The following is a 15,694-nucleotide window of genomic DNA, read 5'->3' as shown; positions in this document are numbered from 1 at the left end:
TTATAATTGATATTGTAAACTTAGACTTATTTAAAAAATATAACGTCTTAGTTAATTATTTCTTTTGCGTTATTTAATGATGTAAATAGAGCATATGTTTTTCTTTTGTTAATTTTATCAAATATTAATTACTTTGACTTTATTAAGTTAATAGCTTATTTAGTTTAAGAAACATATAAAAGTATATTTTTCCTCTTAATTTATGTGTTGCAAAAAAAAAATTAGTGTCTTTAAATCTTTTTTACTAAATTACTCTTATTTAAAATTATCAAATTTTATTCCTGTTATTTTTTGTAATTTCCTTAACTTTTTACATCTCAAGTTTTTTTTTTTACTAAATACTTGCAATTGATTATAAACTTATAAATTAAACAAAAAAAAAATTAACATAAAGACAAAGTGCAATTTCTACATATTTTCAATCATTTGTAAACAAAAAAATATAAAAACAAAGTACAATTTTTATTTATTTAATAATTTATAAACTTCAAAAAATTTATAAATCTTAGTACTTTCAAGTTAAAAAGAAATAACCTAAATCAAACTGCACTAACTTATTTGGTTATCTTCATTCTTTGCCTTCATTTTTCATTATTCAGTAACTCAACCCAATTTCATCTTGCCCTTCAATAACATTTACTACCTCTTTTGGAAATAATAGGAGCGGAAAGTCTTCCAGTCTCAGGATATCACACATTGACAAAGTATACATGAGGCCTGAGCTCTGCCAACAACCTGGACGGGCTCTGATTTTTAGTTAACTACCATTGCATCATTCCATCATTACCTCTCTTGTAAAATTATATATATACATATATATATATATATGTATCAGTGAGCATCAGATCTCTTCCTCAATTTGCACCACATTCCATTCTTTGTATGAATTGTTGCCCCTGTAACCAGTTCCACAGATTCTGGAGTCCCTTTCAGCTGCACATCGAACTTCTGTAATATCATAGCCAATGCCACTGTTGACTCCATGAGTGCAAATTGGTCGCCAACGCATTTTCTCGGTCCACCACCAAATGGTAAAAAGGCAAAATCTGACATTATCTGATGAAAATACAACAATCAACTTGATATATTTTTGAAAAGGAAAGAGAAACAGCAAAAGCAGTAAAATTATGCTTGACCACGTTTAGCAATTCAAATTTTTACCTCATTCGGGTATAATGCACCAGGGCTTCGAGTTGGATCAAAACCTGCCCATCCTTCAATCCCTTCACTCTCTTTTGGCACTAGAAACCTCTCTGGCTCAAATTTGTGGGGCTGATCCCAAAAGTAAGGAGATCTATGGAGATTATATACCTGAATGAACAATTTTTTAAACAAAAATTATGGCAAAATAGAGAGAGCAAATTTGTTAAACATAAATCATCCCCTCAGAAGCAAGATTGAATTTCAGACTTATGCATTATTTTGTTCAGGGCTTCGAATGATAATATTCCTAATAGATGCAAAAAAAAAGGAGAGAGAGAATGACATATGCCACAACTTACAGAAATAAAAATATCTGTTCCAGCAGGAATTGTATAGCCATCTCTATCACCTGTGTATCCTCCTGCGAAATAAACTCACCAGCTAAAGTGTGTACCTCTATATGCTTAATGAATTACGCTATTAATCATTAACACAAAATATGAGTCCTAAAGATCTAGTTGTTACATAATAATATCAGTACTTTTGTTTTTCTAGGATTTAGTTTTTCACTTAAAATGGGAAAAAAAGAAAACAAAAAAGAGAAATCTGGCACTAATTTCAGTCACTAGATCTTGTAGAACCCTTGTCATTAACCCGAGATCATGACCAGGCAGCATCTTGTCCGACTCTCTTCCTCTTGATCTCTCTACAGAGGATGCGAGTGGCTAAAACACTTGAAGATTTTTAGTCACTAAATAATTTGATGAATTTGTTGAAGAAAGTTGTTTCCATCTCTTTTTTAATGAGAGGTATTTGCCAAGCGATGGAATAGGCTTATGAGCTCCAAGTGGATTATGCTCTACTTACTGTATAAGCTGCAATCATATCTTTTTAAAAAAGCAAAAGGCTAAGTTCTTGACCAGAAAACTAAGACAGACAAGTGTTGAAATATGTTCAACCGTGGAGAAAAAGTAGTTAAGTGTGCCATACGTAAAATTTGAGCCAGTCTTGTATGGCCAATATGCTAATTTTCGTTTCTTCCATGCCTCATTAGTTAGTCCAGTTTTCCATAAATAGTTGACCTTCTCAGCCAGCTCTAGTTGATGTCGTGATATAAACATATGACTCTTTGAAAGTTTATTTTGGAAGAATTCCATCAATCTATTAAGGAACTAATTATATTTATTTGATGTTTTTTTACCTGGTAATACATCTGCCTTGAGGGAACGTCTGATAAGCAGTGGTGGCTGAGGATACAAACGAAGAGCCTCCACAACAATAAGTCTTATGTACCTGAAAGTGTGAACGAGACAAACATGAAAGTAGAACAGCATTTGGAATAATGTAACCAAGATAAAAATTTCCTTTCAGAGGAGTGATCAGACTCAACTTAAATGCATTAAAATGACTAGAAGAAGGTGGAAAATAATGTAAGACAGGTGACAGGAAAACACGGTATTTCCTAGCATTTAAACATCGCAATTGACAACTAGCTGGAGAAAGACACTAATCACGAATGACATAGACCAGCTAATTTTCGCTAAATGTTTGTGGAGTGGCACTGAACTTTGAAAAAGTAAATGTATGGCCAACTCATAACACTAGAAGACAGTTGTGTGCCATGCTCTTCATTCTGTTGAATGTACATATTATTATTATTTGATAAATTCAACTGCTCCAGCTGATGTCTAATGTTCATCTGAGTGACAATAAGGATATAGTGTTGTGCAAACTGAAAAAAGATGGGATGTTCACTGTCAAATCATTCTATGTTCACCTGGTGAAGAGGGACGATGGTGTTAGATTTCCAGCTCAACAGATTTGGAAAGTGAAGGCACCACCCAGAATTGCTTTTTTTGCATGGGAAGCGGGTCAGGAATGTATCCTTACCATTGACAACTTGATGAGAATAGGCAAATCCATGGTTAATGATTGCTACATGTGTAAGAAAACGACAAAATCTTGTAATCATATCCTTCTTTGGTGCCCGGTGGTGTATAATATTTGGACTATTGTTAACGGACTGTTGGGTATCAACTAGGTTATTGCAGGTAAAATTAGGGATGAACTTTGGGCTTGGGGTGGGATTTGTAAAAAGGCGAAAATTATAAAACTTTTTCCTTCAATTATTTTTTGGATACTGTGGAAAGAAAGAAACAACAGAGCGTTTCAAGGGTGTGTAGGGGAAATAGTTAGAATTAAAGATAGGTGAACACATATTTTTAGGTCTTTTATTCTAGAACACGACTTATATGGGTGGAATGATTTTGGAAAGGTTATTAATGTTCTAATTGAGACGTAAATATTTTATACATAGATAGTACCCTCTTGGTGCCATATATTTGATATACAATCTTTTTATCTCAAAAAAAAAAATTATTTGATACATTCAAGATGTTTTCCCATTTGACTATCAAAATCTCACATTTCATTTAAAAAAAACAATTGTGCAAAAAACAAACTTGGAAGGAAATAAGAAAGAGCAATTCCCACTTGCTAACGAGTTGCTATGGAGCATATCAGGTGAGACCTCAACTTAATGATAGATCAAACTTATTCTAATGTATTTAGATTCACAGCCAAGAAACAAGTTTCTCTCATAGTTCCAAAAGAATAAAACAAATAGATTAGAGTAGACTTGAAAACATACTCTAGTTTTTTAATAGATTCAAAACTTGGCCTCCCCTTGCCTAGCAAAGAATCAATCTCTGCTTGCGCCTTTCTAATTTTGGAGGGATTCTGTATTTGAGCAGTATCACAAATTCATAAGGAAAAGATTGAGATTATTGATGAATACAAACAAAAAAGAAAATTTCACATTAAAATAGTAGATTTGAACATAAATTTTGTAAGAGAAATGCGTACTTGTGCAAGAAGGAAAACAGCCCAGGTAAGAACAGCTGCTGTTGTTTCATGGCCAGCAATTAGCATGGTCATCAAGTCATCTCTTAGCTGTTAAAATAAACAAATAAATAAATAAGTTGACTGGAATCCAGAACTCAAGAGACTTTTTGACCAACAATTTCAATTTTCATGCAAAATTGATACAAAAATGCATAAAAAAATAGTTGCCTAGAAACAGGTTTGAGCCCTTTTTTCAACTGAGGATTTACTGCCTACACAAAATAGAAATTTTAACAAACCTGACATTTGACAGGTCTACTAGAAGATAAGCATATAAAACCACTGAGAGAAAACCCATTCTAATAGTATACTGTAGACTATTCTGGTTCACATAACCTGGACTCTGTGGTAGGAGAACTGCATCTTTCTACCAAATCAAGTCAATTAATTGGCATTTTAGAGAAAAAAAATAAAAGCACAATGTAACAATTTTTGGAAACACTGTTAATAGAACCTTATGATTCACGACTCAAATCTTACGGTTCAATACGATTCAATAACAAAACGATTCGACTCTTATTGATAAATTATAATCTATCATGAACAATAAGTGAATTTTAAAAATCGCTTGTAAATTGCATGATTCAATTCAATATTTTTGTGAATCTAGTTAAAACTAAATCAATCAAATATTTAAATAATTTACTTTCATTTAATTATATAAAAAATATTTACACAAATATATTGCGAATAAGTATTATCCAGTTATTTATAATAACATTATAAATTTCTTGAGATATTTTAATTTTCAATATTTTTCTTTAAAAATTATATGTAGAATGAACTATGCTTCAAATTTTATGAGTCTATTCAATTCGGATTTCTCAATGAAAAAAAAAAAATTGATTCAATTTGGATTTCTCAATGAAAAAAAAAATTGAAAATTTTGATTAACGGTTTGAACCTCGATTCAGCAATTACCTGAGAGTCATCAACATCAGCTCCCCGCATATCAACTAAAAATCGCAAGAGACTAGCATCCTGCAAATTTTATAGTTACAGTTCAAGAAATACAGAATTGTTTTAATAGATTTTTAGTGCAAGTTTGTGGAATCTGTAAAGAATAGCAACTTGTTGGATATTAATGACAGGGAAAAACACCCACCTTGAGATTTGAATAGTCCCTCTGTTGAAGTTTTTCGACATCTGTTTCCTGTGGCATAACATCAACCAAAATTGAGATCTAGATATCAGTTATGTATTTTCTTAATTTACGTGCTCAAAGGAAAGGTCATTAAGAAGAACCTGCACTAAAGTAAACGAGTAATCAATCTATAGGAAATCGCAGCGGTCACTGACCCAGACAAGATGAAAACATGATGGAAGAATTTTATTAATTTCCTGGACAAAACAGCCTTTTCAAGGTTAACCAATTCTGAGATCCAGTAATAACAGCACTGCTTTTTGGTCTTCTTGATTCCAGTCATCTAATAGCATTAAATATTTGTTAATTTTTCTTCTCTTCTTGGTACAAGTAATCGATAAAAGTCACTTACATTCTGTTTGTTCTCCCATGTCCAATTTGCAAATCAAGAGAACAAAAACCTGTCGCAACATTCTCCCTATGTTTCATGGTCGTAAAAGAATTATCATATCTAGTTGTTTCGCCACAATCTTCGAAATATTTCAGCACCAAAATAAGAAAATATTGCCACCAAGCATCCAATAACCAAATTCACCCCAATGTATCACCAGATTTTGGTAATATTTCAGCAACAGTTGGTTCATTTATGAGAATAATTAACTGTCCAACTCAATTAAATTCCCAAAATCAGCTCCATTGGTAAACAAGATTTAATATTGTGTGGTTTCTAGGAATGAGAGTGAAATTCCAGAATAAGACAAAAGGAAATCCCAGTCATTATTTTTACATGATTGATTGTTTTGAAAAGACTTCTCTAACCTGTCTCGTCTCTTTTGCATTTCTGATGAGTCCATCAAGACAGTTGTTAATAACCTTCAGGTCATTCTGGAACTTCCTTTGCCTGGGAACTATCCACCTTGCAAGAGGAAATTTCCAATAAGGGATGTAGAAAGTGGATCTATGCTCAGCTTCAAAAAGTGTACCATAAACTGCCTGTAAAATATTTCGAAAGATAACAAAGAAGAAGAGAAATCTGAGTTTTCAAAGTTAGTTCAATCAATGTAAAGCTGCTATATCTTAGATTGGACAGGTTGCGGTCAAGCTAAAATTTAATTCATGTACAGTTTTGAAGTACATTGCTTAGATACTAAAATATTCAAGAAAACATAGCAAACACTGTTACAGTATTCAATCATCTGAACCAGTCACAGGTCCAATATATATGTGAGTTTTAATGCACCAACACCTCTTCCCCTATTATAGGAAATGCTAGTTTTTTTAGCTTTGGTGGTTTGCTTTCCTTTTCTGCTTTTGAAAATGGTGCCATCCTCATGCTTTTGACATCTAGCATCTTCAAGGATGATATCATTCTAAATACCTGAATGAATACACAAGCAAGATGAATGTGGCACAGGATTTACAACCAAGACATAAAATTCCAAATGAAAAGATTTAAGGATTCTATATTTCCAAGTTTTCCTAACTGGGAATATACAAAATCACCAACACCACAGAGAAATTATCAACAATGTAACTTCAAAGAAAATCACGGCAGAACTATCCTATCATGTATTGCATCATCAAACCTTAATAACAGGAGACTCTTTCGTAACAGAACCAAAGTCATAGTTGAAGACACCAAGCCCAATAATATCAAGAGCCAGACTTGAAAACTCTGCTTCCAAATCCAACTCAATTTCCTTCCCTCCACGCAAACTTTGTGCAACCAATAGTTTCTCAAATTTCAACATTGTTCTTTCTGAACAATCTGTAAATACTTTGACCATGGCTTCCAAGTATAACGCATGGAACCCAGGAGCAATAACTGCATATTTTAAAGACAGATTAAGACAAGTAGCTCAATAATCAAAACAAACCCTTCTTCGTAAATAATGTTAAAAATCTAAAAGCTAGCAGAGAGAGAAACCACAAACTAGGTTAAGAGTTAGTACAACTATTTGGTATTAGTCTAGGAAACAAAATGCTCAAGATCCTTCCTTCTGATTCTATTTATGTTCTTTAGATGGTGCCTTTAGATCTACTGACCCAATACACTTTCTTGCTCAGAAGAAGTATAACCAGGGAAATGAGCTGGACATATGATATGAATGGCAATTGTTAATTGAGAAATAAGCTAAAGAGTTCATTAAAAAAGAAAAAATTAATGTGAACAATGCCATGCTACAATGTCATGAATATAACTGCTACAGTCTCCTCCTCCACACACACAAAACAATTGCCCAAGCTAAATGACAGTAATGAGCAAGAAATATAATATTTTCATTTAATCATGCTGAAGAATAAGTAATGAACCAGACAGCATTAGATTTTACAAGCACAATGGCTGCTTAGGAATACAATAGCATTACATACAAAACCTATCAGTAAGAATGGGTTTTTCAAGATAAAAAGGGAAAAATGTTAAAGAAACAAAGGGAGTACCACCCATTTACAAAAGGTCATAAACCAAAATATCCATAAAAAAAGACTCATCTTGAGTCTTAGTTGGAAGCTCAACTGCAGAGGCAAATGTTCATAATTATAAATTGCTCACCTCTTCTCCTTTGCTTCCATGTGTCAATGTCAGCAGGTATAAGTCCTTTCCCCATAATTGGTTCTAGGATATCTGCTAGAACTCCCTGATTAGGATACAGTAATTTGGGTGAATGGACAAAGCAATATGGAAAAATTAAACTAGAAATAAGACTCTGAGTCAGAACAATCCATGCTAATAATTTAATTAACAAGGTCCTGTTTAGTTGTAGAAAAATCTTTTGAGTAAAGATACTTTTTTATCTTAACATTATAAACAGTGAAATAATATTTGAAACCATAGAGTGAAAGTCAAATGGAGAAAAAGGAAAATCTCAAAAGGGTGGATTTATACATCATGCAACAAATTTCCTCTCATAAGCTCTTTTCTTCTGTAGTTCATCCGGTTAAAAGAAGAATGATCAAACATACAGTGAAATCACAGAAAGAAGTCCAACTATTTTATGAGGCAATTATCTTCAAGTTTATCACATTAGAATCAGTGAGTCACAAACAACGCCTTGTATAATTCCAATCGCCAATACATAATGCATAAGACAATACCTTGTCATAAGAAAACAAGTTCTCACGAAAAATATGCCTTGCAACAATGGGGTCCGACACGACAACAAATGACTTTGGCCCAAAGGCAAGTTTGTAGACCGAACCATGCTGCACAGTTCATGAATATTAGTCAAGTAAATTGAAAATAAGCCTTGGGCGCAGTCAGCTCACAAACATCACCAGTGAAAATTTCAACAAGAAAGTACATAATGCAGAAAGAGAAAGCAAAGACTTGTCAATAAGGTCCCACGTAGCTGGTGCATTTTGAAACCAACCTAATAAATGCCACTCAAAAAGTTTTATTCAACTCTGTGTCACCATCTATTTCCATGTTCTGCTTCTCTAGGATATCAAATTAGCAGTAAAACTTTTCCAGGCCACAAGACAATATCATGACAGATATCAAGGCCCTGTTTAGTTATAGAAAAACATTTTGAATTTCACTTTCTGAATTTTGATATGTTTCCACATAAAAATATGATAGTTGCTGAAAACAAGAACATAATTTGGAAAAGGATTGTGAAAATATGTATAAGTTGAAAACAATAATATCAATTTTCTCCAAACCATGACATATTTAATTTTCCAGATCATTTTTTTTTTCATTTTTAACAACTATATACATTTTTGTGTACAAAAATATAAGAATTTACAGAGTGAAAACTCCAAAAAACAAGTAAACAGGGCCCAGAGTTCTCAGAGTACCAATTAAAGTTCAACAAACAAATCTGCAAAAACCTTCCTAACAAAAAAATAAAAAGAATCTGTGAACGGTTATTGTAAATAAATACCTGTATAAACCAATCATACAGTGAGAAGAAGAGCGGCCGGTCAAACAAATCAGTGACTGCGCCTTCAGCTATGGGCATGGAGCCTAGATTTCCCCCACTTAACAGATTGGTGAGAAGATTACTTGCATTGTCTAAGAGATTTCTTGTTTTAGGTTCCTTAGTTTTAGTGGATTGGCATCTATCATCAGCAAAATTTCTCCGGTGAAAATCCAAATTATACATGTTTGCATTTACATGTAAAGTTCAGCAAACCAAACCGGGTTCTAATAAAACAGAAGAGTAAGATTCATGGTTTATTTACATATTTAGATCTCTATCCATTTCCAAATTGATATTAAATGAAGAAGTTTCAACTTCTTCTTTCTCAGTATTTTATAAACTTACTCAGCAACCAAAAAAACCATGAAGATATACAAGTTCAGTCTCAAATTTTCAAATAGTGAACAGAAACTGTAACAGTGACCAGCCAGAAACCAAAGAAACAGTAATAAAATCTAGAAAAGAAACAGTAAATGGAGAAGAAAAAGTACCTGATAGAAATACGAGCAGACCGTCGTCTTCGCTTAGAATTCAGTTGCGAAATAGCGCCATCAGTGCCTGGAGGTGTTAAGGAAGAGAATTCTACGACCGCAAAATCCTTCTGCAAATACCGGTGGCCAGAAGTTGAGGGAAGCTGTAAGAGGGAGATGGCAGTTGCCATTTTCGCTGAGTTTCGATATTTCGCGTTCAGTGACCGAACCAAGAGGGAAGAACTAAGAACCGAAGGCCCGGTTGCCGTCAGCGGTTTCCATATTTTATGCAGCAACCCCGACGGAATCCATCTCCAAGACTCCCATTACCATGTGAGGGACCGACTCAAGGCAGTAATTGGAGCTCTAAGCATTTGAAAAGGTGAGGCATGCTAAATGACATGTGGTCTCCATTTGCAAATTTCGTTGGTTTGTCTGTTTCGCCTTCTACCTGTTTAAGTTTAAAAGGAAATTTGGAGGAGAAAAATGAGATACAGCAAATGGTACGTATATTTAATTGTTAAAGCAAACATTATCATGGTATCACGAGGTATAAATGCACACCTTTCTTTTCCTACGAAAGTTTTTATTTTATTTTTTTAAAATTATTGTAATATAAAATAATAAATCTTTAGGTTCTTCATTAATAGCACCAAAAATAAAATTTAAATTTAATGAGAAGATAAATTAATATGAGTTTTACCAAATCAAAATTTAATCCACATCAATAAAAAATAAAGTTAAATTTATGCTAAATTATGAGCGGACTTAAATCTTTCTTATATTTTTAAATTATATTAATTATTTAACATGAACTCAATTCAGTTATTTTATTATATTATATTTATATAAAAAAAATTAAAATTTTTATTACGATATATAATAAAAAATATAATTGATATACATTATTATAATATCTTATATTTATTTATAATAATAATTTAATATATATATATACAAATATATAATAAGTTAAATTTGAATGAACTTAAAATAGTAATATGAATTTATTTGAATAGGACTTGCCCTTTAACAAAAAAAAATTGTATCTAATTATATTTAAACGAATCTAACTAAATTCATACGTAAAATATTATATTTTATTTTAAATTTTGTGATTATAAACTTTAGGCAATTGTTTCCAATTTCTTGGAAGTCATTAATAATGTTAAAATATTAATGTTTTAACATATTTAATTTTTGTTTATAGTTAAAATCAAATTTAAGCTGAATGTTAATTAATGAAAATTGAGATGAACAATTTTTAGAAGTTATTGTAAGAGTTAATAACTTTAATTTAAAAAAAAAAAAAAAAAAGACATGAATATTTGTAAGTGGCAAAATGTGCGGCTACTTGTCGGCTCACTTAAGCCTACTCGATTTGGGTTGTGTGCTTACGGCTTGCCCCAAGTCTTAAAAGTCAACGAAGAAATGTTTGGCAGTCTTCATATGATGGATCAGTAAGATTTAGGTAAAATATTAAATTAATTTTTAAAATTATATTTATAAATTAGTTGTTAATTTTTTTTATTATAATTTCATTTGTCAATATTTTTTATTTTATTTTTAACTGCTAAATTTTTTATTTTTTAACAAAAAAAGTAAAATAATTATGTTGTGTGTTATGTTCAGATATTTTAAATTCTAAATTAAAAATAATTTTTACTAATTAATAAATTAATGAATATTTTAAACATTTTTATTAATTTATTAATTCAATTTAAATAGTTAAATTTTTTAATTATTTTTATGTCAAAATATGATTAAATCTACCAATTTTCTATTAAAAAATCATGATAAATTTGAATATTTTTTAAAAAATAAAAAATAAAAATAAAAATAATAATAATAAATTAAACAATAACAAGTTTGAGTAATTTCATCGTAATCTAAAAACTCGTTCTATTTAGTTTGTACTAAATTTAACCAATTTTGGATGTAATTTGACATGAATTATGGTATTCGAACAAAGGTCATGTACGAAAAAAATAAATATATAAATATATTATTTTTATAATAAAATAACAATAATCATAATCATTAAAAAATAATTAAAATATTAATCACATAGTTTAAAAGATAAAAATAATTAATATACCAATCTTATTCATTTGGACTAATATATTAAATTTGAAGTTGTCCATGACATATCCCGCCATTCGGTTGAATTAAAAGATTAATTAAAAAAAAATTATATTTAGATTCGACTCTGGTCCGCTTAAATCAAATCAAATTCATGATTTTTATATAAAAATTGAGTTTTCCCTTAAAATATAACTAAGGAGATACAGTTGAACAATAAAGTTGGTTAGTAAAATTCTCTAGAAAAAAAAAAGTTATACAGAATTAATTTATTCTTTAATAAATGATGAATACAGTTTGAATGAAACTGCGTCGTATCTTGTTGCAGGCAGGGTGAGACGTGGGAAGGGACTCGGGTGTTTCCTAAGACGATGAACCATCTTTTGGTATAGAAGACTCCCAAGTCAGCTGACGGTCATGGCTGACGTAACTATTGGGATCATCATATGCTAAAGTCACGGTGCTTCCAGGAATCCAAGCCCTTTCTACACACTCCAATCCATCTCAACCCCCCCGTGACGTTAGCCAAACCCCCACCCTTCTCCAATTCAGATATGCCCTTCAAAGGGAGCAGGATTTTAGTCTTCCAGAAGCCATACAAAACCACGTGCGAATTCACGTGTCATAGCCTTTGAATAGACCTGATCTCCATATCAACGGTCACGATTTCACTTGCTGGTCTTCCTTTGACCACGGCGAAAGCCTCCATAAATACCATAAAAGCCTAACCTCCCCTTCTTCCCTTCTTACCTAAACTCTTACACAGAGTAATATGTACAATTAGCTTTTTCTTCCTCTCTTCGTTCTGGTTCCGTATCAGCGAGTCATCTTTCTTCTCTTGCGGGCCATGAGCAAAACAATGTCGAATCCTAACGACTGGGCGGCTCAGTTTTACCAACTACAAAACTTTTCCACCACTCAACCCGGTCGCCTCGCATCAGGGATGATGTTCGGCGACCGAGTCTCTGATGCCACCGCCGTTACCACCACCGTCACTTCATCCAGTTTACCCAGCCCACAAGGCTCCGGTCCTTCGAACTCTTCCACCACCTCTAGCAGCCCCCATCTGAGACCTGAAGGCCGCGTGTCCCGCCCTATGCGCAGACGCACGAGAGCCTCACGCCGAACTCCCACCACCCTCCTCAACACCGACACCACCAACTTCCGAGCCATGGTGCAGCAGTTCACTGGCGGACCTAGCGCGCCTTTCGCTTCAGGCGGACCAGGCTTCAGCTTCGGGATGGCACCACGTACGACCCTTCAAACTCATATCGGAAATCCGAGTGCAGCTTCAATAACGGCACCTCCTCCTGGTGGTAGTGCAGGCTATCATTTACAACTACAGTACCCATATCAACTACAACAACAACAACAACAACATCACCATAGCCAGGCATACATGTTCTCGGTTGGCAGTAATAGTAATACTAATAATAATAATAATAACCTTGGAGGTGGTAGTGAGGATTTATTTCTGCAAAGACTGGGAGGCGGGGGAACTATCCCAAACCCTAATCAGAACCAGAGGGCGGGGATGGAGATGGTGGTGTCTGATGGGTTGGTGATGGAGGTAGTTTCCACTCAGGTTCCTACTTCTAGAAATGCTTCGGCGGCCAATGAGAACACTTTCTTGTTTTGAAAGAGACATAAAGCAGGAAGTTAGGTACTGACTGACTTGTCATCATAGGCGGTGAAACCATTGACTCCTGTAAATATTGCATTCTCATTAGCAAATCTTTTTTTTTTTATACTTTATTAATTTCTTTTAATCATAATTAGAACTAGTTAATTAGGAAATGTGGGCTGTGGGCAATTTTTGGGTGTTTGTTTAATTAAATATTCTTTTTTTTTTTTTTTTTTTTTTGTAATTTTGCTTTTGGAAAACCATGGGCGATCTTGGGTATTTGTTGAAGATGCCTTACTGTACTTATACTTTTTTGCCATTTTTAATATTATTGTCGTCTTAATTAATTTCCTTACCACCATTTTTGTTTAATTTTTACTCAAATTTATATTATGATATAAATAATTGTCATATACTTAAGAGTTTAACTGTGTCAAATGTTGTTTTATTAAGATTTTTCTTTTTAAGTTAGGAAGAGAATTTTGTAAGTTAATATAGTTTTCTAGTTGAATTAATTTATTTGCCTAATATAATTACATATATTTTCAAACTGCATAACTATAATTAAAGTAAACATATTAGTGAAGTTCCTAATTAGTGACATTATTGATGTTTATGTTTATGCAATTATTATTAAAATTTAATGATTCATATAATTCAATATATTTACATTTTTAGATGAATTAAAAGACAATAAATCCCAAGATTCGATTAATTCTAGTTGATGCCAATATAACAAGGTTTATGAATCAACCAATACCGAGAAAATAAATCATTTTTTATTTACTTTATCGAGTCGAACAATTCTTTCAAAACATTAATATATCGAATTAAGGAGTCATATAACATTTTATTATTAAGGTTCAAATGATTATTAAAAAAATAATAAAATTTTAATGAACAAATTGAGTACTGAATGAAAGAGTAGGTAAGGACTATTTTCTTTTTGGAAAATTATGTGATCTATTATTTTCTCATTGTGTCTATTTCACTGTAGGGGGTTGGTTCACAAGTACAATATTTATAACTTCTCGGCATACTTTGAAATGGTTTGGAACTAGAAAGAAAATAAATTTATTAATTTAATGCGGAAACGTATAATAACGTTAAAGTTTATATTTCTTATATATAAATTTGAATATGCAAAATAAGCGATATATATATCAAGAAAACACAACTGAATCATTTAACTATTTAAATATATTATCATATATTTAAAATTGTACAAGTAAATAATCAGTCGAACATGATAAATAAATAAATAACTAATTGATTTCGATTCCATTAGTGACTTATAATTACTCCCAGAGTTTTTTATTGTAGCGCCCGGAGAAATTGAAGAAATTGAAGGAAAAAAAAAAAAACGTGCGTGCCACGTCAGCAGACCCAGTCAGCAGGCCTGGCCAACCAGGACCTGCCACGTGGCAAAACCACGTCGACCGGGGACGGGCCACGTTGGAGATCTGCGTGCGCGTGATCGGACGGCCCAGATCAATCGCGCGCACGGACGGCCCAGATTTAATCGCATGGACGGCCCATATTTAATCAAAAACGGACGGCCCATATTAAATCAAAATGGACGGCTGAGATCAAAAGGCAAAAGGGTATAAATAAGACCCCCACACCAGACCCCAAACCCTAGCCGCCTGCCCTCGCCGGAGAAGACGAACCAAAAGCCGGCCGTCGCCGCACTGGAGGGATTTCTGACCGCCGATCGAGGTAAATTTCATACCCCCAACTCGTTTTTCCACGCTGATTTCCCCAATGGCCAAATCGGAGCCAAAATCCCGGCCAAACGGCCGGAAAACACGGCCAAAAGCCAGCGGCGCTGCCGCGCCCCTTCTCGATTTTTGCCTCTGATGAGGCCCTTCCCGGCCTCCGTTTAATGCAATTTTTATATCACCGTGATCACCATTCTTTTCTCTACAGGTTGATCGGAGCCGAATCACCAAAACACGAACTTCACCGGAGAGCCGCCGCACCCGAGAGCACCGCCGCCGGTAAGCTTCGGTTTTTCGTAAATTTTTGGCCCCCCGAGGGTTGTAGGGTTGTTTTATCGCAGGAACCAATGCGAGTGTGGCCGAATTCGGCCAGAAACGGCCGAAAACGGCCAACCCGAGGCAAATCGCCGCCGCAAGCGGCGGCGTCGTCCCCGGAACACGGCGGAGCCGCCGTGCCGGAGTTGCGATATTGGCCAAAAGGGGGCCCTGGGCCTAATTTGGGATTTTTTGGAACATGTACAGGTACCAGTAGTGCGTTTCAGTTCCCCGAGAAAAATTCAGGGAAAATTAGGGACAGCCTGTAGGCGCACTGTGAAGCCGTGTTCGGACCCCGAAACAAGTAAAGAACCCTCACCCTATTTCCTATCACGGTTTTAAAGTTCAATAAATGATAAAACGGTATTTTATAAATCAACGAATGTGTGAAATTGCTTAAGGTCGCTAATGGAGCCCGAGTCTAG

At 33.7% G+C, this 15,694-nt stretch overlaps 2 protein-coding genes and 1 pseudogene across 2 annotated transcripts; 2 read left to right on the top strand and 1 right to left on the bottom strand.

The window, feature by feature from the left end:
- Positions 1-441: 441 nt before the first annotated feature.
- On the bottom strand, positions 442-7,770 carry CYP97B3 (cytochrome P450, family 97, subfamily B, polypeptide 3). The gene is made up of 11 exons (XM_022051557.2): positions 7,686-7,770; positions 6,718-6,956; positions 5,951-6,124; positions 5,153-5,200; positions 4,969-5,028; positions 4,009-4,095; positions 3,794-3,882; positions 2,345-2,436; positions 1,503-1,564; positions 1,162-1,311; positions 442-1,056 (listed from the first exon to the last, which is right to left on the bottom strand). The coding sequence occupies exons 1-11, from the start codon at positions 7,738-7,740 to the stop codon at positions 832-834; spliced, it is 1,281 nt and encodes a 426-aa protein (XP_021907249.2). The 5' UTR covers positions 7,741-7,770; the 3' UTR covers positions 442-831.
- A 457-nt stretch (positions 7,771-8,227) lies between these two features.
- Positions 8,228-9,223, top strand: LOC148266733 (uncharacterized; annotated as a pseudogene).
- A 2,973-nt stretch (positions 9,224-12,196) lies between these two features.
- LOC110821579 (uncharacterized) lies at positions 12,197-13,580 on the top strand. Its single transcript, XM_022051453.2, has one exon. It carries the CDS (start codon positions 12,457-12,459, stop codon positions 13,246-13,248), a length of 792 nt encoding a protein of 263 aa, XP_021907145.1. The 5' UTR covers positions 12,197-12,456; the 3' UTR covers positions 13,249-13,580.
- Positions 13,581-15,694: the final 2,114 nt, after the last annotated feature.

Source organism: Carica papaya, chromosome 3 (assembly GCF_054855325.1).
Source record: "Carica papaya isolate Zhongbai chromosome 3, ASM5485532v1, whole genome shotgun sequence".
Lineage (NCBI taxonomy): Eukaryota > Viridiplantae > Streptophyta > Magnoliopsida > Brassicales > Caricaceae > Carica > Carica papaya.
The sequence above is the reverse complement of the archived record's forward strand: the minus strand, read 5'-3'. Positions and strand labels throughout refer to the sequence as shown.

Excerpts from the sequence above, each read along its gene's own strand:
- CYP97B3 (XM_022051557.2), bottom strand. The coding sequence starts at position 7,740 with ATGGGGAAAGGACTTATACCTGCTGACATTGACACATGGAAGCAAAGG. Across the intron at positions 6,125-6,717 it reads AAGAGTCTCCTGTTATTAAG|GCAGTTTATGGTACACTTTT; the intron begins GTTTGATGATGC and ends AATATTTTACAG. Across the intron at positions 5,029-5,152 it reads GGGACTATTCAAATCTCAAG|GATGCTAGTCTCTTGCGATT; the intron begins GTGGGTGTTTTT and ends TAAAATTTGCAG.
- LOC110821579 (XM_022051453.2), top strand. The coding sequence starts at position 12,457 with ATGAGCAAAACAATGTCGAATCCTAACGACTGGGCGGCTCAGTTTTAC.